The 24,422-nt window shown below is 28.7% G+C and overlaps 1 protein-coding gene across 5 annotated transcripts; it reads left to right on the forward strand.

The window, feature by feature from the left end:
- The first annotated feature begins 234 nt into the window (after positions 1-234).
- Positions 235-24,059, forward strand: LOC107439591 (MOG interacting and ectopic P-granules protein 1). 5 transcript variants are annotated; one of them, XM_016052240.4, is made up of 3 exons: positions 235-659; positions 15,990-19,085; positions 23,096-24,059. In XM_016052240.4, the coding sequence occupies exons 2-3, from the start codon at positions 15,998-16,000 to the stop codon at positions 23,098-23,100; spliced, it is 3,093 nt and encodes a 1,030-aa protein (XP_015907726.1). In that variant the 5' UTR covers positions 235-659; positions 15,990-15,997; the 3' UTR covers positions 23,101-24,059. The 5 variants fall into 5 exon arrangements, with proteins under 5 accessions (XP_015907726.1, XP_015907722.1, XP_015907725.1 ...); XM_016052236.3 differs by having other exon boundaries at positions 519-780; positions 23,096-23,946; XM_016052239.4 differs by lacking the exon at positions 235-659 and adding an exon at positions 803-986.
- Positions 24,060-24,422: the final 363 nt, after the last annotated feature.

Consider the following 24,422-nt stretch of genomic DNA (forward strand, 5'->3'; position numbering starts at 1 on the left):
ATAAATTAATGTCATTATCTTTTATTAGTCCACCGATAATTCAACTTATTAATAAAACCTAGTAGTATTAATATTATTGAATAAATAGTGTTTTAGTTTCTCTTTCAAGTTCATCTACTGTTTTTACCAATAGCATAAATTAGTGTGACTGTAGTATGAATATATAATTCATGGTAGTTAATCTCTATTTCTTATTAAAGAAAATTACGAAAATTTTTTGCTCTTATATGAGTGTTTCAACTTTTCCTTTCGATTCAGTTAGGTGAAAACGATTTGTTTATTTGATTATAACTATGATACTAACTTAAATCTATGGAACAAAGTATGGAACTCTGAACTTAAAACGGATGTCTTGTATTTTTGAATTTATACGTTTCAAATTATTCAAAGTTACGTATGTTGATTCAAAGTATTCAAATTACCAGTGGTCAGAAACTTTAACCTGTCAACGGCTTGGTGTTAGACAGATTTGAGGACGAGGTTATCCATATATCTGATTATCCGGGTCGAACTCGGTTCTTAAGTATTTCATTGGCTGTATAGTCGGGTCTGTCACGTGGCATGCTGTGAAACCTTCTATTCGTTTGTTGTAACCATTATAACTGAAAGGTGGAAAAAAAAAATCTTCTATGGTCACGTGACTCAAGATCGCCATGTTGGTAAGGACGACGAAGAGTTTGTGTTAGTCTCCGAAAATTTAAATATGAATTTGCCGGTATTTGGTGGCACTTTCAAATCTTTATTTATATTTGTGCAATACCTGTAGGATTGATTTTGAAGGTAAGAGTTCATTGACATGTAGTATTTGATAGATTTTTAATGAAGTGAAAACTGTTGTCATCGAATGGGTACACACATAACTTCTCCCGCGCAGTTTCTACCGTGTACCGTCTGTACCGCTCCGTGGAAGTAGCTCAGGAGGGTACACCATTCTGATTATGTAGAACTTTGAATCACGCCCTACGTTCGCTGACCTATATGAAACTGTAAAATTTATATTATTATGCTAATTAAAATTGATTTATAAAATTGTGAAAATTATTATTATTTTTTAAATTTATGTGTGGTACAACTATTTTAGTTAAATATCTTAAGCCTAACTCGCTTAGCAGGTACACAAAGTTTTAAAATTATTAATCACTATAATTTTTTTAAATGTCTATGGTATATATTAACTTCTATGATTTGTCAAAATTTTTTCAACGCTTGCTTGTACTTTATTTTTAGTGTTTAGTTTTTTAATGTTCATATTTTCATTTAAATATTTTTAGAATAGATTTTAAGTTTTGAAAAAAATGTCATTAACTATTCGATTTCTTATAAACTCAACAACTTCATTGTTTATGTTAGCCATATAATCTTAACTATTGTCTTTTTTCCTCTCTTGAAAATTTTTAATTATTCATGTGTAAATTTTGAACACATGTGTTTTCTGCCTGATTAGGTAATTTTAATTCACAAGTTGGTAAAGTGTTAGGAAATTGAAGTGTCTTTAAAGTATGTTAAAATTATTTTAATGTGTGGTAAAGTTATTGGTTAATCCTCTATTCATTACTGTACTATTCTACATTATAGTACAATAATGTTCAATAATGTTATAAAATTTAGTCACAAAGAAATTTTTTTGTTTTATCAAAAGCATATAACAGTTGCAGTATTAAAGATATACCCAATATCTGCAACACAATACAATAAATTAAATATTTATCTGTTGAGAACATTCATCGATGAATGTAAAGAGGGGTTTGCTTCTAAGCCCCTTTTCCATTAGGGTACACATCTTTCAATAATTATGAAGGTAAAACCCATTATTTTTGAAAAAATTTGTTGTTTTATTTTCTAAAAATTTATATTGTAACGAGATCAAAGGAAAAAACGAGCCTATCAAAAAGTGTTTACAAAAATTCAATAATTGCTTTTTTGGCCTTAAATAGGCACTCAAGGAGGTACTGGCCTTTCAAAAGAGCAATTAACTCTTTTCCCTACTGAAAATTGATTCTATAACATGCTTCAAATCTCAAGAAGTAATTTGATCCCCTAAGATGCCACTCTTGGAAATCTGATTACCATTTTTGAGTTACATTTTCTTAGACTTTTAGTGGGACACTTATTTTAAAGGTGCTTTCATGATTCTAAGCATTTTTTTTTTGTTTATTTAATTTCAACTTTTAAATATGCTGTTTATTTCAAAATTTTAATTTCCTAAATACTCTATTTTTGATTTTATTTTAAGTGTTTAATGATCATTTAAATTGAAATTGTAAATTGCTTTATTATCTGTTATTTGTTTCATCATCCTCTAAATAGATTTTTATAGTCGAAATGTTCATTAAATTATTACAAAGCCTCCTAATTTATCAAGAACTAAGCAAATATTTATAATAAATCAATAATTCTTAATTGATATACACTATACAGGTTTTGGATAGTAAAATTATATTTCGGACGTAAAGGTTATTTATTTAGCAAATTCAATTTGGTTTTATTCTTATTATGTTAATTTTTAACTCATTTTTTTTCTATTTTGTATTTTCAATATTTAAAAGACTTTTAAAGCAAAATTTTGCAACTGTTTAGAAAACATAAACAGCATTTTTCTTTGCGAAATAAAACTTTTATATTACATTTAATGAAGGTTGGATTTTTTAAAATGTCAAAACGAATGATGTTTTAGTGGAAATTCAGACCGTCATGAAGAAATTTTTGCCTTAAAAAAAAATTGCTAGGATATTTTTTATTGGTAAAAATGTGTTGCTTTGGGAAATTTCTCCTCATTAAAAGTATTATATATTACCTAATTTGTGTATTTATTAGCTATAATTCCTTAAGTTATTAAATTATTTTCAACATATTTAGAATTCCATTATTTTTAACTTATATGTTTGTTTAATCAAGAATTGCGTAAAATCTAATAATTTTTTAAATTTTTTATTATTAAAATTTTTGTAAAACTATATAAACTTTTTGTTCCAAAATTATTTTGATAAAGTTAATACACTAAAGAAAATTGGGATGAAATTTTGATCCAAAATAAAACTTTGTTTTTAGGAACTATTAGGCTCTGAGAATTTCTGCAATCATGATACATGATGCCCTATGTACATGAATAGTTCCAATAAATCATAGCTATAATGTAATTCCCCAATAAGTAAGCTATTATGATTTATAAAAAATATAAATGTTTGTTAGAATGAGTTAGTAATTTTTTCAATCAGTTAATTCAGGGTTTAATTAAGTTACTTGCAATATTTAGTAATGTCAGTAGTACTGAAATGATCACCTGGCGAGTCAACAAAAAAAAAAAATGGCTATTTAAATAAACAGCCAGTAATTTAAAAAAAAAAAAAAAGTATTTTATGATTGCATTTAATGCAGAAAGAGATTCGAGAAAACTGAATTTTCATTAAAATGCTCAATGTCTCCTTTCAAAATTTAAGTCCTTCAAAATCCATCAGTGTGTGATGGAGAGATTCACATGTGTAAGGCGAGTTTAACAATTCACACGTTTCATTTGCGTGTTTTACCTCAAATATTTTTTTTAAAAAGTTCTTTTCGATCAGTATGTTAAAGTAAATTTTTTCATATATTTATATTATTTTTATTGCTGAATTAACTTTTATACGCAGTAGATTATTTCTAATATCAGTTATTTTATATATTTTTTTAAAATTCCAAGCTAAAAAAAATGAATAAGAAATAGTGGCTATTAAATGAAAAGGACCTACATATTGAAAATCTGTCACCAATTCATTAGGTTTGAGGAAAAAGTGGTTACTAAATTATTGTCTACCTGCCATTGGCTACTAGCTGAAAATTTAAATTTTCAGGTCTAGTTAGTGGAATAAATTTCGTAATTACAGTAAGACCTCGATTATCTGAGCTAATTGGGACCGCTAGTACCTCGGACATCGGAAATCTCGGTTAATATAAACCATGTATAAAAATCTTCCGTGCTTGTGAATTTAACTACTCCTTTAAAGTAAAAAACAATGGAACGTTTTTTAAATGATAAAAATAAACATATAGGAATATACATGATGTTTCCCAGTTAAAAAGATTTAAAAAGGAAATCAACTCTTGTAGTAAATTTTAGAAAGTAAAATGGAATTTTTTTTAACTATACTTAGTTAAATATCGAAATACACATTTTAAAAAATAACACTAATCTCAAGAAAATACAATGACACGGACAACGATCTAAAATGTGTATAATTTTTTCAAAGCTCATTTTGGAAAGGAGAAAAAAAATATTAGACTTTGTAATATTATAGACTATTGCTAATAATATTAATACTATTGCTAATATTGCTATAGACTATATAAAAAATAATATTAGACTATTGCCTCAGTTAATCGAGGTTCTACTGTACATGTATTATATTATAATAGTTTTAGTTTATGCTGCCAGAGTTGGCATGGTATTTATCAGGGTTGGCAGGTTTTTGACATGTGACAGTTTAAACCATGGTTTAAACCGTCACGTCAAAAACCTCACTGTCGAAAATGTCAAAAACCTATATTCATATGTGAAATTTAATTAATACATAAAATTTATNAAAAAAAAATTTCCCAATTGTTATAAGAAAAACATTTTCTTATCAAACTTCGTATTGTTTCAGCTCTTTCTGTGAACATCTTAAAAGCATGCATTAAGACAGTATTGAAACAAGAATTTGGAACATTGATTATGATCATTTTAAAGACTAATGTTACACTTAATTTTTGCAAAGGTTTCACCTTTTTTTCTTAAATTTTTTTTCTGTTTTAGAGGATTATTATGATTTTTCTGTAATGTTCAATACATTAAGTACTCCATATTATGAGATCCCATTCAAAATGCAAATATTAAATATACAGAAAATGTTTGATTGTAACAAGTTAAAAATTACTGCCCTTCCCCTATTGCAACAATTTTTAACAATATAGGTGAAAAACAAATATTTCACACTGTTTTCTTCTTACAATCTTGAAATGTTTATGTTGCAAACATACATAAGCTATAGCGAAGTTGTCTAGTAAGAAAATACTTCTGCTATTTTTGGCAATTCTGCTGCATATTTTCCATTTTATAGCTAACTATTGAGATCAACATTCAGTTTTATCGAAGAAGTGGAAAGCTATTGCAAATCATATAATTTTTCCCTTGCATGTTGCAAAAGATTTTTATGTTTTGGCAATTTGTTGAGTTTGAGTTTTAATGTTAGTTAAAGTCTGTGGGGAGAGATGTTATTGACAATGTCAACCTTCATCTATAAAAAGGTACCCAAACATAGAATTTAGTTAACATGTTTTATATACTAGTGAATTGGAATTGTATTTTTGTAGTGGTAGGTACACTACAGTGCTCCCCCACCGGAATTTTATCTGTGATAGAATTCGGTGAAAGGAATACCACTAGTTGATTCATTGCAGTTTTGTGAGGAGCCGGGAGAGCTGCATTAAGATCACCATACTTTTGAGTGCTGATCGTGAGAGCTTTATTAAGTTCACGGTTGTGGTCGCTCCTGTGTTGCCATTAGCAGTTCGAGTGTATACAGGCTGACATTGTGTGTGATAGAGACTGGGTAGTGCATGGAAAGATAATGTCACAGTCACAAGTCAGTTGTTCAATGGGGACTATCCAAAGAAGTAGGCATGTTCACATTACTTCGGAAGGTCACCAATGCGGGAGAGGAGATATCAACAATGTCAACCTTCATCTATGAAAAGGTACCCCAACATAGAATTTATTTAACATGTCTTGTATACTAGTGAATTGGAAATGTATTTTTGTAGTGGTAGATACACTACAAGTCTAGTATGTGGAAGAGAATATAGTATTAAAGGTGAACAATAATATTTAGCATTAGAACTAATGTTCAAATTATTCTTTTAGTAAAAAATACAAAACAATAAGTATTAATCTTTTAATACTTTTTTTATAATATTCCAAATTCTTTCTGGTTATTGGGTTATTTTCTGTATATAAATGCAACTGTTATTTAATTAATGATAATCAGCTCATATTGAAAATCGAATGCATTTATTAGTTTTCTAAGTGTTTAATAGTGAGATGATTTACTTCAACTGGCTATGTGAAAAATTAGTTTTACAATTGCAATTTAGGAAAAAGCTGACATTGTATTCAAAAACATAATTGATTGATCACTTGTAATTTAATATGTATGTTCATTTATTATAAATAGTTCATATTTATAGTAGCTAATAATGATTCTTACACAATTATTATTATTTTTATTATTTTTACTTGATGATTAAAACCAGATAAAGCAGTTTATTGTCAATAACTTGCAATCTTTGCTTTTAATTCAACAAAAAATTCTAAACTAAGTTTTGCTGTCTATGATGGAAATGTGTACTCATTTAACCTTATAGCATGCACATTGTATTTTTATGATAACTGTTATTTTACTGTTTTGTCACAAAAAACGACTTAATTGAAAGAATATTAATGAAAAATTTGTCAAGAAATAATCCTATCGTATTTAAAAATCCAAAGTATGCCATCATTTCCATTGTTAGGTAACAGTACTGTCTGTATCTCTTGAGTATCCCTTTTAGCAAACTTTTATATTTATTTGTGCTCTCCAAAATTTCATCAACCATATTTATATCAATTATTTTTAGCAGTAATCATATTTCATTCTCTATATCCAGGGTTGGCAAAGTTTAGGACAGAAAGGATTAATCCACGTCCTGTCCAAACCGTATAAACCGTCCTGTCCCAAACCCCTTTGTCCAAAACTGTCTTAAACTGTCCAAAACCCTTTTACTCAAATTATGTCACAATTTTATCTGAACAATATTTAAGAGGTAAAAAAAACAACAGAACTAATAACATGTTGATAATTAAATATACTAGAGAATAATATTTGTTTTTAAAAGTATAATGTTTTATTAATATTGTTTGACTCTTCAATTTAAACAAAGGAAGATTAATCAGTAATCAAGTTCAATTGGTCCTCTCATTCAATAGTACATAACTGCTGTTTGGCCTTGCCATACAGGTTAAAATATTAGGGACTAAGTGCTTGGTTCGTCATAAACAGGTTTATTTATTTATAGTACTATCAAGAATACTTTTATTTCATCCATGTTCAATTCTTTTAGCATAGTGGTGATACATCACCAGTGTTAGTAACTGAAACAGATGTTATGCCCTTCAAAACATTCATTCTTCATTTCATTTTTCAGTTATTTTGTATTTTCAATTTAAACTAATATATTTATATTTAAAAAAAAATTTTTTTTTAAATATCTGTCTTTTGTCATCCTGTGATGCAGAGAAATTATAACGTTTTTTAAAAAAAAATATTGTGAAAAATAAAAGGTTAATTTTTGAAGAAATTTAGTATTTTTTTTAAGAAAAATTATTATTTTTTAATATTACCATATTTATCCTTATGCAAAAATATTATTTATCAGTATTAAAAACATATTTATATTTAAAGGATTAGGTATTCCCTTTTGTTGTTCAATGAATTTTGGAGCTACAAAAATTATAAACCTTTTCCTATTATATTATATTTTCTTTTAATAAGTTATAGTAAATTGTATAAAAAATATCAAATATTTATTGATACATGTAATTATTATGTGTACAATGGTTACACCTATAGAATTGTTACCTTTTACCAAAGTTCAAGGTTTTGGACAGTTTTACCCAGTTTAAGACAGTAAAACCCACATGTCTTGTCCAAAGCCAGTTTAGGAGTTGCATCAGTTTTGCAGAAAAACACAACCTGGGTGGGTTTTATTGGGCTTTTCTGGGTTTTTAATGTTTTTTTTTTTTTTTTTTTTTTTCTTNTACTGTGATTTTTCCTTTTTTTTTTTTTTTTTTCCTTTCAAAAGAGAGGGCAAGATTGAGTACCTTATTTTAAAAACGCTTATTTTAATATTTATTATTAAGTTTAATTTTATGAATTGACTTAATATATGGGTAATTAAAGTGTAATTTTTAATTAATACAAATAAATTTGTGCAAAAGCCTGAATAAAGTTTCTTTTGACATCACAATACAAAATGTTATATGTACCCACGTACATCACACATTTGAAACTTATTTTAACACAGGGTTACTTTTTATTTATATTTTAATCTTAAAAAATAGTTGAGGAATTTTTTTTTTGCTTAGAAAGCGAATTAAAGGCACTGTCTAATCAATGGCCATACAGTCAAATTTGCCAGCAGGGGGTGACTCTCCAGTCTCCAAACACAGTTTTTTCACCATGGGTTCATTTTTTTAGGCTTGACTACATATATATTTCAATAGAATAGCTCTTTAATATAACAGAGAATAAAAAAGAAATCAGTTTTAGTATAACCCACTTTAGGGTGGGTTTTTCAGAGAAAGTTTACTGGGTAGGTGGTTTTTATTTAACCCTGATTTGCATATTTTACTTTTCACCACTTAGAAGATTTATCCTTGCCAACATGGAGCATGTCTTAATTTCTTTCCCCTGAATTATTATCATAATTGTCTGAAATATATTGTTCAGATCGCTATCAATCTCAAATCCAAATCTTTCATTCCAGTCTTTCTCTTTGTCAGATATATCTTGAAGAAAGCTGGGGAAAGTCATCTGAGTGAATTTTTTTTTTTATGAATACAGTTTAAAAAATTATAGATTCAATTTATATAAATAAAAATAATGCACGCCAATTATTAGCTCAAAATTACAAACCACTTGAAAGAGAAATATTTTTTTAATTTTAACTCACGACCATTCACGTTTTGTAAATTAAAAAAATTTTTTTTTAGTAAAACCCACATAGCACAAAACTTCGATTAAAGATAAGAATTGTCACACTCCATGATTTGGGGAAGGATTGGTTTTTACTAGGGAAAAACCAGTTAACCAGTTCAAACCTGGTAAACTCTATTAAGCCATGTTTATTTATTTACAGATATAATGGTTTGTTATTTATAACTGATAGCAATATATATCATTTTCGTATTATAGATAATACTAGTAATTAGTTAATATTAATTTATTATTAAATATATATTTATATATTATATGTATATGAGCAAGTTAACTATTGAATAAAGTGATATGATCTAAGCTAAATTGTAATTGTAAAACTAATTTTTCATATTATCAGTTGAGGCAAATCTTCTCACGTTTCAAAACTTAGAAAGCTGATAAATGTATTAGATTTTCATTATGAGCCAAACCATTAATTTAATATTAAAATCATGGTTATAAATTACATCATTGTGCGCCATAACTTTATTACAGCTGCATTTCTATTCTGAAACTAATCTAACAGATTTGGGGATTTTTATTAAAAAATAATTCAACATTATTAATCATCATCTTTTTTTCTCTTTTTTTTTATTTACAAAAAGAACAATTCGAACAATAACAATTTATAGTAGTAATAAAGGTACTGTAAAATAAGAATTCATCTTACTCATACTTTTGTCATTTGATTTTATAAATTTAGAATAGGAAAAAAAATTATTTTACTTATTTCAGTTCGTATGTGCACTTTTTTAAAGATCAAAATTTTCCAAAATAATAATTTGTTCAAATGAATTAAAAAAAATTATGTATAAAGATTTCAAAAATCAGAGGAGCAGTAAAAATGAATATCAATGATACATACATCGATTTTAGAATAAAAATGTTATTATCAAGACCACCTACAATTTAATAAATACAAAGGTTTTAATTTGGCCAGGCATTAGATTACTTTATAAATCAATATATAATAAATATTAAAAAATGTCTATGGCAAACACAGACTTTATAGTGTTTTCAACATCAAATCTGGAAGAAATAATACAAAAAAAAAAAAAAAAAAAAAAAAAAAAAAAAAAAAAAATTAGCTTAGAATATTCTTTAAAAAAATAGAACAAGAAAAAGAAACAACTAAGAAGTTATAATTTATTGAACTAAGCATCTATCTAAAAGTTTTTATTAGCTTAATGAAATATTTTTTTTCCAACTTTATCAAAACTGATAAAACTAAAATTTATTTAAAAAATTTAATGAACTTTATTTTAGAATGACTTTAATTAAAAGAAAAAAACCTATCATATTTTAATATTTAGAGTACTGAAAAACTTAATTATTTTGTTGTCACCAAACTTAAAATAATTATAATAATAGACTAACATTAAAACTCAAACAAGGTAATTACTAACAACAAATTGCTAAAGCACAAAAAGTATTTGCAAGATGCAAGGAAAAAATAAAATGAAGTGCAATGGCTTTTAACTTCATTGATGACACTGAATGTTGATCTCAATAGTTAGCTATAAGGTGGAAAATAGGCGACCTGATAGTGATCAACAAAAGTAAAGGTGCATTCTTTTGCTGTTTGCCTCAGAATTTCCAAATATAGCTGAGATACTCGTATATTCCTTTTAGGAATTAATAATTAAATTGAAAGTTAAAATTATGAATTAAATGAGTATTTTCCATTTCATATCAACATGACTAGAAATTAATGATGTTTGTCACAAAAATTTGACTTTGAACACAAAAAATTACTGGTAGACCCTCAGACCAACGAGTATCCTGTTTTTATTCTTGGTTTCTTATTGTGCTTTTGTGACAAAAAAATAAATAAAAAAATGCTGGTATAAAATATTTGTCATATTTCAAGTTGCAATCTGGAAAATAAAAGTTGTTAAGTAAAAAAAACAACTTCATTCATTTTATTTCAATGTTCTGTTGAATATTAATTTATTCTTTATAAGCTTGGTATGAAACTTAACTATTGAAACTAATTAAGTTAATATTCATACAATTGGTATTTATTCATAAATTACATGTAATTTCTGAGAAGTTAACGCATCTTTAAAAATATGTTAAATCATAAATTTAGCATGATTTGTTAAATTTAATTACTATTTGTGTTATTTGTATAATAGATCAACAAGCTCAACTAGATTCCTGTAAACAATACAGTAACCATATCACAGAATTTTTAAATGATTAGTTGAGATGTCACCCATTAAAATTATTTTTGTACAATGTTAGGGTATTCACTTTGTTTTATTTCAAGATTATTAAACTCCTATTTTTTAATTGTTTGATTGAGGAAGTCTTGAACTCGGTTATAAAAATTACATATTGGTGTGAGACAATGTTTACTAATCGCTAGTTTTGTTCATTGCACTAGTATTATCAAACATTTTTAACAATCAATTCTGACAGTAAAGGGCAAGATTAGCGCTCGCCACGTGACGACTAAATATAGTTAAAATGGCGTCTAAAAAGTTATCATTCGCCATCCCCACTCTATGTCATTTGACACCTCATCCTCTCCAATCCATAGCTCCTGGAAATGCGTCCGCATAATGTGCATAATTTATTTTTAATAACTTCCGTTTATTTTTACATTAGATGTTTGACAAGTTGTGCGATAATGAATTTTCTATAAAGAGTCTTAAGGCTAAATTTCAACGCAATAAAATTCACTTTTCTTTTTCAATTTATTTTAATAAAAAGATTTTATTTCTTCACTATTGTGCGATATGATATTCCTTAATGACTTTTTCTGCAAATTGAAAAATTTTGGCACACAATTATAAAATTTGCTTATTCAAAGAGAAATCCATGCAAAAAAAAAACTTTTAGTGAATAATTATTTTTTATCTCTTAATATTCGAAAAAATTATGATTTGTAACATATACAGTTTTTTACATCGTATAAACATGTTTGGGTGGGTGACCACTTGGATCAGTCTGCGTAGGAACCGAGAGTGGGCGGTATGGATCCTCGTTAAACTGTTCTACCGTAAAGTGCTCTACTTCGCAACCGACGACGTTGATTGTTTATATTTGAGATTATTTTGATTTATTAATTTTAATTTAATTGTATTTGAACATGCCTTCAAAATAAAATACAGTTAAACCAAAAAATATAAAGTAATTTAACATTTTAACTTACGAGAACGTTAAATCAATGAGAACCCTGAGCTTGTTTCTTTATGTCACTACCTTCGGGGGAAACTTTTTTTTAAATAAATAAAATTTTAATGGAACATAGATATTTATAATTTGGGTTATAAACCTAGGGATTTAAATTCAGTTTCAATGAAATGGGCAGCCCAGTACCATTTGATCCGCGGACCGTTTTTGGGGAACGCTGGTCTATGGCAGTGTTTCCCAAAGTGTGGTACGCGTACCCCCAGGGGTACAGGAGCAGTTTTGCGGGGGTACGCGTTCTTATGCGAAACATCTTGCAACAAACGAAATTTTATCAAAAAATTTTATTTAAAAACAAAGCTAGCCATGAAAATTGACGATTACATATTTTTCCATACGCTATTTTTTGCAGAGTTAACAGTTAATAATTAGTGGTGTCAACAGCCAGTTATGATTTTTAACTTAAGTGTAATTTTTTATAGTAAAAAATACATTCATTTTTTATTAGTGGGCACAGCGTTACGAAAAATTTAGAAAGGGTACACACAAGTCATATGTTTGGGAAACACTGGTCTATGGTATCGCCTTGGTTTCATATTTTTTTACAGCACTTATTTTTAAAATTTGTTTCTTGTGCAGGGTTGGCTTTTTGACGTTATAAACTAGTTTTAGACATGTTATAAAACTTGGCACTACGCTATTCTTATTCACGCCAATCATCGATTTTTATTTACCTGGTTTATAATTTAAGCTTTGCGATTCGTACTCACGCGATTTACAAATCGTACATCGCTATTGATATCACGCAGTTTTAAAATCCATAATAGCGATCTATAAAACCTTAAGCCGCTAATCTTATTCTAGCGGTTATAATATTAAACATCGATTTTCGCATCAGTATTTATGCGTGATTTAAAAACTACGCATTGCGATTCATATTACGCGATCTGAAGATAATGCATCGTGATTCGTATTAACGCGATTTAAAAATTCTATATCGCAATTTATATTTTCGTGTTTTTAAAATCCAATATTTCTATTCCTGTAGGAAGAATTTTTTTAAAATTCTTTAGTAAGTAAATTAATTAAATAAGTTCAAAAAATTATGTTAAATATGAAACATATCGTTTGTAAATTGATATCGATTTTTTGCACGTAAAATTTTCAGGGATTTTAAAAAGTCAGATACTTAATTCGGATTTCTCAGAAACTATTCGACTGATTTTGATCAAATTTGGAATTTTGCCATGTAAAGTTGCATTCTTTAAAATGATGCAAAAATTAGGATTCTTACTCCTAACTCATGTAACTCAACTGCATATTACGAGATTCCAAATTCAAGGCTTATTCTCCCGTCCTCTGAAATCGAACCGAAAATGTTGAATTTTTCTGATCACGGGGACCAACTAAACATTGCCAAAATTTTCCCCATGAGAAACATTTTTTTTTGTGTGTGAATTTCTTAGCTGGTGAAACACCATCGCCTTGATCACTAGCAAGCGGATGCCGTTCTCGCACTGTTCTATTTATAGATCAGTACCTCATACCACTATTCTTGAACTTGACTTAAGGATTTACTAATTACACATATTTATGTGGGTCCATAGTAGTTAACAATTACAAAGCATCATCAGCTCAATATTCTCGTTACCCCTTTTATATATTCGATTAATAAAAAGTAAACTTAATTGAGAATTCTATAATTGTGGGGTTATTGTCTGAGGGACCGTCCTCTAATTGTATGAAATATTTTGAACTTTTTATAATGTAGTAGTCTTATTTTACTGCTTTTGTTATTTAAATTTTCAGTGCTCTTGATTTTAGTTATTTAATGAAAAAAAAGACAGTAATTTTTAGTGGCAAGATTTTAAAAAAAAAAGTTTAAAGTGAGGTTCCCCCCCACCCTCACTATTTTAACATTTTACTAACAAATGCAGTAAAAGATCTCATGTTATTCAAGTCGTTTCAAAACTTTAACATATCACTTTATTATTTGATTTAAAAACAATTAAAATTATTAACTTAATCTCGGATTTTGTAAATATCATGAATATAAGGACCATATAATAATTTTCTTTTGTCAAAATGCTTAGCTTAAATCCATATTGCATTTACAATTCAAAATTATGGAAAAATTTTAATCTCATAAAGGGACCATTCACTAATTTGCATATGTATTATGAATTTATTAAGAGTTGAGTTCTCTATGAGTTTATTAAGAGCTGAGTTCTCTATGCATCTTTGTCAATTCAGTATGATTAATAATATTTATCTTTGAAATGTTTTTGAGAAATATAAGTTAAAACTTTTTTTTTTGGCATAATTGGAAAATGCATTAATTTAAAAAGTAGAACGATCGACTCATTACAGAATAAGTGTAAAATTGTGCTTAAAATGGTAGTTCTTTGTCAGATATGTTATTTGATCATGATTTTGTAAATTTAGAATGTAAACACATAAATTTCACAAAAGCAAATATCTTTGTATTTTGTGAATTTTATATATATGTATGAAGAACTTATGTGAGTGCTTAAAAGATGCATATTTTTTGTTTTAAAATTTGGCAAGCACACTGTTAATTTATTACATTGTGTAAAGGCATGCGAGCATCTTTTCAGGATTATTTACTTTAACTTGTAATTTTAAAATACCTTTAAAATACCAATGAAAGTGAAACATAATTTTATTATGAAAAAAGTTTCCTACAGTATAGCATCCTCTTAAGTTTTTTTTCTTCTTTTAAAATTCCATCTTTGCAATCATAGTTGCTTTACTACTAAGTCCTAGTACTGATATTACAGTTTTCTTTTTACACAAATTGCTACTGTGGTGAATAGGCTCTTCTACTTAAAGTATTTCCAGTGAGCAAATGGTATTTTATTCTGAAATTCATGTTTTTAATTTTCAGATCAGTTATCCTTTCTGTCTTGTAGCAATGCTTTCCAGTTGGATTTCTTTTACTTCAAACCTTTTGCAGTTAGTTAAAGTGGCAAAAATAAATTATTAAAAAGTTGTTGCTCTTTTTGCAAATCTAAATTAAATATAACTGCAGGCACAAATATGATGACCATCGTGCATGCACAAATAAGCAGTGCATCTGCTTCTATTTACTTAATTTAGAGTTTTAAGTAATGTTTTTAGCTCAGCATTAATAATTTTAGTTTAGTTTATTCTAACCTTTCAAAGAAATAAATTTTGATGAAACATTTTTATAACAATTGTAATGTAACTTTCTTGAAGATATGAGAAATATTGTTATTTTAGTTTGGTGTTTCTATTAAAACTGAGAGGTTGAATGTGAACTTCACAAAATTGCTGTTTAAATAGAAAGTTTACCTTAAAATTAAGTATTTTGCATGCAAATACTTAGCTGATTAATTTGCAAAAAAAAAAGAAAAAGTCTTATAAAAACATTTTCAGTTTATTTTTCCTTTTAATTTCCTATTTAAAAATGATCTTTGACACAGGTCTCCTACTAGGAATAAAAGTATCCTTCAAATTAGTTGTTAAGATTACAATAGACTCTCGATACCTCAAACTTCAATGTCTCTGAAACCTTGTTATGTCCAAAAAATATTTTTCTCCTTGGTATTATATATCCACCTAATGTTAATTTAAATTCCGATGTCGAAGAGTTTCTTCTTAAAACCTTATTCTGTAGAATTTTTTCAGAAATAGAAATTTTGTGGAAAAATCTCGAAATAAGTTTATTGTAAACCAATTCTTTTCTATTTAAGGCATAATTATTTTTGTCTTACTTTTAAAAATAAAATTATCATTACTGTATTTAGACTTATAGTCAACTGTCATTACAATATATATATTTAATAGTTGATATTCAAACTTTTCATAACTCTACTTTTTAGTGGAATATTTTGGAATATATTTTTATACTTTTTAGAACATATTTAGTTCTAAACTTGTTATTTTGAAAACTCACTATCTTGTACTTTTTTTTAGCATACCTTCAGCTTTGAGATATTGAGAATATATTGTATAAATATTTGAATTTGTCCATTGTTTTTTTCTAAAAGTAGCTAATTTCTTAAAGTTTGTTATTGAAAAATTCCAAACCTAAAAGTATTCTAAATTTATTTTTTATAGTGTAACATATGGCCATGAGTGTAACTGAAGCCAATGCTAAGGCATGTAAACTAAAGAATGAAGAAAGTGATGTTACCAGCAAACCTTGCATTGATTTTCAACCTGGTGAAAGATGGCAAATTCAAGATGAGCCTCAAGCAGAACAAGGAAATGTTTCAAACGTGAAATCTAATGATCTGAATCACACAAATGGTCAACGTTCCAGAAGACTCCGCAACTCCAAATCGTGCGATTCACCTGTTGTAAATGGTGAATCAAATGACTGTTTATCCGACGAAGAAATGAAAGTCAAGCCTGATGATAATGTAAATGAATGTGATATAAATGATTCTGAATTAAATCAAGAGAATTCTAGTTGCAAAAGGCCTCTTGAAGATTCAGATTTGGATGACACTAGCGAAGTTGAAAAAAAGAAAATAAAAACTGGTAATGAACAAAGTATTTCCCCAAATAGAAGCATTGATAGTGAAGATGTTGAAGAATCTAATGATGCTTCTAGTATAAATAGTGATTTGCAATCTGTAGTTGAGACAAAAACCGACAATGGCATAAATAAAGACTCTGCAGATTCCAGTGATCCAGTAGAGGTGATAAAAAGTGATAAATCAGAATCAAATGAAGCTAAAACGAATGGAATTGAAAACAAAGATTTGAGTATTGAAGAAATAAAAGAAACAGAAAAAGATACTCTAAATGATGATGATATTGAAGTGATTAATATAAATGATGATGGAAAGAAATCGGATGAGGAAAGTGATTCTGAGATACAAATAATAAATATTGATGCGCCTACTCCAACTAAAATAGAATTTCCTGTACCTTCCTCAAGTGACATCACTACCTCTGCTGGGTTCCCTTATTACAATTCATTGAAGGAAGCAATACCCGCATTTAAAGCTGGTGAATATAAACCTGTAAAATTTCCCCATACAGGTACTCTTTTGTTGGGTGATAATGAAGTCATTATTGAAAGCCCTTCGTTACTTGTACCTCTTCTCATTAAAGAAGCAGATCAATTTCCTAAACTCGAGGGTGAAGAGAAAAAGATAAATGGAGAAAGTATGAGCAGGCAAAATATGGTATCAAAAAGGAATTTTTTCCAAAGTTCTGTTGGGCAATTTCTTATTAACTTAGGTACAAGCCGCGTCCAAGAGTGGTATCAAAGAGATATGAAGCGCTCAAAACTTAGGCAATTGAAATCGAAAAAGCCGACCGAAGAGGATCTCGAAAAAGCCATTTCAGAGCATGACAAGAAGCATAATAAATTAAAAGAAATAAATGCTATTTTTAATTTTAGAATGAAACAGTGCAAGTTTTGCGGCTTTAAATCTGAATCTGCAATTGTCATGGAAGGACATTACCTTATTCCTCACCTAAGTCCCAGAAGGGAATTCAAATGTAACTTTTGTATGTATTTATCTAGAACTATCGATTCAATCGTTTTTCATTATGAAGCTCTTCATCAAAAGAAAGCTGTCATTGAATCTAGTATACCTTTTCATGAGTGTATATTTTGCTCTTTTCAGAGCCATTTAAAGACTAAAGTTACTGCACATATGAACAGATGCAGAAAACATTTCTTCCCCTCTCAAAATTTAGCACCCCCCTTCGATTTTGAATTTCCCGGTGTAACAACTAAACCAGTAACTATAGCAGATGTTATTGGTCATAGAAGATTATTGTTAAGCTCTGCTAAGAATAGATTACCCACACCTGAAGATAATCCAAATAGTGCCTATGCAAGGAAAAAACTCGCCTCAGTCTTGAGTAAAATTTCCAATCAAAGCACATATCCAGATATGAAAAATCAAAGCATTGTGAGGCAATTAATGTCACCTCAATCTAATTTACCTCCTTTGTCCAGCTCTAGCAGTATACAGTTACCACCTGGAATCGTTATAACAAAGCCAACTGGACAACCTATTCAACAAATTCGCCCCATAGGAAGATATCCACCACCAAGACCTCTAACAAATATACGGGCTGGCCCCATTCCAAGGCGACCATACTCCCCAAATCTTACCACTACTGCCTCTCATTTAGCTTCTTCTGGTATTTCCATAACTCCTGTTACACGACCTGGAGCTGTAACACCTCGTCCCACATTGCCTACTGTTAAAAATGTAACACTAACTCCTATTGGTGTTGCTTCAAATAGGAATGTTACTCAAAGACCGGGTGCACCTCAGCCTTTGGCACTGTTTACAAATGTTGCAGGTTCAAGTGGCATAATGGGACAACCTCAAGCTAAGTTCCCTGCCAACTTAAATGTTAGGCCTCTTAGACCTGCAGTACCGTTTCAGAGGCTGAGCACACCTCCATCACAGGTAGTGAAAGGTAGTTCTGGTAACACGTTTGTGGTGTGTGAGATTTGTGATTCATATGTTAAAGACTTGGAAGAACTTCGTACTCACATGAACTGGGTTCATAAAGTCAAAATTCATCCAAAAATGCTGGTCAGCAGACCTCCCCTGAACTGTCAAAAATGCCAGTGGCGATTTTTCACTGATCAAGGCCTGGAAAGACATTTGCTTGGAGCTCATGGATTAGTTACCACTAACATGCAAGAGCTAGCCAACAAAAATCAAGATGGTGGAAGATGTATTATTTGTGCTGCTGTTTTCACTTACAAGCTTGTATCTCATATGACTCAGGTTCATAAAGTGACTTTAAAACCAGCTCATCTTTCTTATAAGTGTACTGTGTGTACTGCTACATTTACACTTTATAGATTATTCGAAAGCCATGTATATAATGTACATAGTGGATCAGCAAAACGTTCTGCAGAAGAACCGCCTGCAGAACCACCTCCACCCAAAAGACCTTATGAAGGCCCAAGGAAGTGTAAAGAGTGTGGTTATGTTACAGAAAATTTACAGGATCATATTATTAATAAGCACATGAAAAAGTGTAAGGTTAAACTATGCAGGATTGAAAAGTGCAAGAAGTGTCTTTATTCGTCTGATGAGATGATTATAATCAGAATGTCAGATTTTGGTCTGGATAGTGATATGGAAGATAGTGACGATGAAGATGATTCATCAGAAGAGTCTTCTGAGGGTACTAAGGCCAACGAAGAAGACGAAAAGGATATAGGTATGCTTTATTACTTATTTTAAGTCAAAATTTATTTTATCTCCTTTAAAAGTACTCTTCTGCCAACAGATATAATAACTAAGGCTTATTAACTATGAAAATTTAGTGATTCAATAAGATAATATAGGTATTCATTTAGTTTTCCAAAAACTTTATAGACTTTACAAAGGGATACGTGCAAATGACATAGTGTGAGTATCGTGATCCTGTTTGGTTGTTGAAACGTAGCATTTGTTTGCGTTAACAACTGCTCTTTCCATTCTATTTCGAGCAAGCAAAGCCTGTCGAGCATCAATTTTCTTAAGTGACACATTCTATATTCTTTCACAAAGATTTCAATTCTTTCACTATATATTTCTTACTAATCACAAAGAGAGACTCGAAAGTCATGTAGAACATAAACTAATTATGCAATGAAGTTGCCGGGTACACAAAACAAAAATATGTATCACAGTCACCATAGTTAGATAATATAGGCACACGTTGTGCCCGAATACATTGTCAGAGATTCTCCAATTTTATGGATACTATTTTTTAAAAATTTTTGTAGCATTAAAACCAGTGTCCTCAAAAAGGAGAAGAAGTGAAATAGACAGATGACTACATAATCATAATTTATGCAAGGCTTATTTGGCCAAAAAAAAGCTAGTGATCCCATCGTTAGCGGGTGAGCAAACAAATGGACACAACTACAATGAATGAAAATAAACAATTACAGTGACAGTTAGAAATCTGTAGGGGTGCACAACCTGCTGCCTACCGACCGTTGATATGCGACCTGTGGGAGCTTCTGAACGCTCTGAATTTTTTTCCTAGAAAAATTAATAGATATCAAAGGCAGTTATTGCTACGCTTGACCACATGATTTTGCAAATCCAGTATTTTTATGGCGATATTCAAACGGCCTGCTAGTTTCAAATCACACGTTTAAATCACTTTTCGACGCGCTTCGGTTTTGCCTTTTTCGTCATAAATCCAAGTGATGTTTAGATCATTTTTTAGCATGCTTTATTTGTGCCAATTTCATCTTTTTTTCTTCTTTTTTTTTGAAGGAAGTTATTGGTACGTTTTTCCATGTGATTTTGAAAAACTGAGGGTGATTCCTCGTGATTTTTTGGTCTTAATTAATGCAGCTTAAAAAAAGCATTACATAACATTCAATATATCTCTTATCCATAGTGTAATATCAAACACATTGGTAGGTTTAAGTACAAAACTGAACTTTTTATGCATATAAGCATTAGAAACTTTTGAACAATTTCGTTTTATTTTATTTTATTCGACCTTAAAAAAATGCAGAAAATACCTCTTTTTATTGATCGTTATTTCAGATGTGTAAATATATATAATCAGAAATTGTGCTTTTTCATACTTAATGCTTACTGAATTTCTTATAACTTCTGAACTGTGATTCTTTATTGACTTGATTTTGTTGTCATTTAATTCAGTATAAATGAAATTACGCATTGAACAATAACTCACTTATCTAGATGATCTTCCCCCTTTATTAATTTAAATCCGCTGATAATTTTTTGATAGAAATCATTGATTCATGTTAAAAATATTTTTTTATATAACTTATAAACTTATTCACAAGGTTTTTATTTTTATTTAAGTGTAATTCATGGGTGTCACAGAGGAAAAGGGGCAAAATTAAAATACAGTTTTAATAGTTACTCTAAATTCCACACATAAAAAAAAATTGATAAATATATGATAACAAATAAGACAAAAATAATTTCTTTTATTAATACTTAAAATGTAAAAAAATGATTTATAAAAATTTTCCTTGCTTGTCTGAAATATTGACGTGGATTTATAGAGATTGATGGGGACATGTTTCACTGTTTGCCCACCTACTGGTTACGACGCCTGCAGTCTGATTTCATTGATGTTAGATGTTTTATTTAGAGAAATAATGAGAGGGGAATTGCGTTTATATTTTATTTAAACTATTTTAAATACCTTTGACTACACATGAGTGGAACTTATTATTTTTAAGAATGGTTTTAAAGTCTTTGTATAAATATTTATCAGCTGAATTTAAAATTAGAGAATCAGCATCTTTTGAAGGTTTATAAAAGTTTTTATAACTATCATGTACTACCTTAAGTGACTAAGTCTACATCTCAAATTTATATTTGATATACATAGTCATGTTTCAAGCTAACAAATTTTACTCAATATGATCATCATCTTTCAACTACAATCAACATAAGTTGATTGTATTGTTCAACTACAATCAACATGAGTTGAATCTTCATAGTTCATTCATCAACTTTCATAGTTGAATCATAACAAAACAGGTACTAGATTATAAATGTTCAGTGATATTCTAGCTCCTCGTTTTTGTTTTAGCTAGATAAAATAACTCACAGAAAATAACTCATTGAATACTAAAGATATTCAGTCAATTGTTAAGCATTCTAATTATTTTTCAACTCGACTGTAGTTTTTTCATTCTTACTTAATTGTGCAGGTTAATGAATATGATGATGAGGCATTTAATTACTTCTCATTAGCAGTTTTCATTTGGATTCTTTTACACTTCTTCATACAGTGTCATTCTTACTAACTCTGACCCTTCCCCAACAATTGTAATATAGACCTGTATCTTTCTTAAGTGGGTGGCAGTCTTTCTTCTATATACAAAGTATCAACACCCCTGGAAAGTCATGAAAAATCATGGAAAGTCATTGATTTCAGTATTGAACAAAATTTGTCATGATTTTAACTATTTTTAAAATAAAACTCATGGAAAGTCATGGGTTTAGGTTGCTGAAAAATCAAATTTTTATAATGGAATTTACCCCCACCCCTCCCAATTTCACAGTGTTCCCATGTTCCAAATATCTAAATTTATAGCAAAATCCCCCCTCATAGTCATATTCTATTAAAATAGAAAATGTTCTTATCCTGTTCTTTAAAAATTAGGGTCATCATTTCTAGAGCGAATCATCTTTTAAACTGCTGTGATTTTCAGAATTTTTTTATTGATTTATTATTTTTATTTTATCAATTTAAAATTCTAATTTAGGCTTTTTATATTACACTTTCTTAAAAAAAGAAATAAAACAGCTTTAAATAACTACATAAATCTGATAGTATTTAGTTATGTCCTTTTGTATTTTTTTTCCAGTTATTTTATTGCTTTAACTCTTTCTTTACTCTGTTTTTTAAATTTAAATATGAAGATGCTATAACAGTTTTGGTTATTCCTTTCATTTCATGTTATTATAATGCTGTTTTAAATTTAATGTTGTTTTTTTGTGGAGAACATAGTAACTTCGGTAAGTCATGAAAAATTCTTGGAATTATGCATGGAAAATCATGCATTTAAAATTATAAAATGTAGCAGATACCCTGTATTTATCATCAACATTTAGAAGGAAAGAGATTTTTAATATTCATTCAAGAAAAGTGCCTTTTACCTCCTGTTTAAAACATATGCCCAGCAAAAACTTGGTTTTGCTTGAATTTAGAATAATTCTATTTTTGTAGATTTGATTTTTAAAAAAACCATGTTTATTTTTATTCGTGATGGTCACTTTATCCATGTCAGGCTTCATCAGGACTTTTAAAACAATTTTTAGTTTTCTCCCTAATTATTTACATGTTCAACTACTCCAGACTTGGCCTAGATTTAGCTATGACCATATTTCTTTACAGTTACTGAAATGCGAAACATGCCTTTAGCACCAACATCTATTCAGTGTTGATACCTGACAAGTATTAAGTGAATTAATGAACTGACAAGTTAAATTATAGTGAACATGAAATACTAGACAACTTAAAAAGCCCTGCAAATGCACACCTGTTACTCATACAACAATGCTATGGCCACCTGCATATTTGCATACTGCCATCTACATTTTGACTTTGTGTATTATGTTAGCTATTGAGAACCATTGATAATTTGTGCTTTTTTTGTACTTCCTTATAAAATATACTAAAAAAAATTTTTTTTTAAAAAAAAGACTAGTTTGACAATGTTCAATCTTATTTTTCAGGTTGAAAGAAGATCTGAGTTACAATTTTCGTCTTTTCTATTAAAAATAAAAAATAAAAAAAACTGCTGCAGTATAGTGTAATTGCTCAGGGTATTTTTTCAGAGCTGTGTCCTGCAAAAAAAAGTTATCCACTTCCTTGCCAATACATTCTTTCAAGCAAATGGACTCAATCGCTAGAGTGAGATTTGACTCTATATAGAAATTTTGTGTGTGTGTTCAACAAAAGAGAAAACAGAAGGAAATTTATAACTTATTTAACTTATCAGCAAAAGTTATGCTGTTTTGACTTAAATAAATTCCAGTTGATCTTTCTTATTAAATCTGTATATATTATTATACCTCATTAGATGGTTAAAATGGTAAATGGAAATGTTTGGTGTAAAAAAAAAATCAATATATTATTTTCGAATTGTTGGTTCTTTTTGTATACAATTATGAAATGCAAGTCTAACTCATTTCAGGTGTTTGTCATGGTGCCTTTATTCTAAATTTTAATACTACTAAAATTCATACAGGCTGCTTGGCAGCTCTCATCTGTTTAACTTCACCATCTCACTTGTATTTCTTTTTAAATATTTATTTAATTTAAAACTTAAAAAAAGTGTAGCTTTTATCTTCTTTACGTAATTATTTTTACCTAGTTCAAATTGTTTTTTTTTTTTTTTTTTTTTTTTAGTTNAATTTTTTTTTTTTTTTTCTGAAGCTATTGTGTTGTGACATGATCTGCACCTTTTTTTTTTCTTTTTAGGAAAAAAGTTATACAGTTTTAAAGCTGTAAGAAAATATTATGTTTTATAGGAGAAAAATGAAATTTATGATTTTAAAAATAAATTGTTAATTTATTGTATGAATTGTGTGTCTGTATTTTAAAATTGTTTTATGACTTTGTTTATCTGATGTGTGCAATGGATTACGAAAAGAAAAATATGAACCAACGTCATTAAAATTTGATCTAGTTATCACATTTTTATCAGAGATTTTCTTATTAAATTTGTGCTATTTATAAGGTTGGTTTGGTGTTTGAAGTAACAAGTTCGTTTGGAATGCAACACATGGAATTTGTTGCCCAAAAATTACTTTAAGTGTGCTAAATAAGTACTTTTATTGTTAATACATTTCGGTCTCTAAAAGTAACCAGAACCACTATGAAAACAAATATGACTTAAAGGGATCACTCTGGCGGTTTTTAACTTTAGTAAAATAAAATATTTTCTGGACTTAATTGAGGACTGACAATTTTTAAATATATATTTTCATTGCTTTTCATTACAGTTAAAATTCAAAAACCTGATATTGTAGACCTGCTACTACAGGACCAAATGTTTTT

Source organism: Parasteatoda tepidariorum, chromosome 4, assembly GCF_043381705.1.
Source record: "Parasteatoda tepidariorum isolate YZ-2023 chromosome 4, CAS_Ptep_4.0, whole genome shotgun sequence".
Classification (NCBI taxonomy): Eukaryota; Metazoa; Arthropoda; class Arachnida; order Araneae; family Theridiidae; genus Parasteatoda; species Parasteatoda tepidariorum.

Bases quoted from the DNA above. Each gene is read 5' to 3' on its own strand.
- LOC107439591 (XM_016052240.4), top strand. From the start codon at position 15,998: ATGGCCATGAGTGTAACTGAAGCCAATGCTAAGGCATGTAAACTAAAG.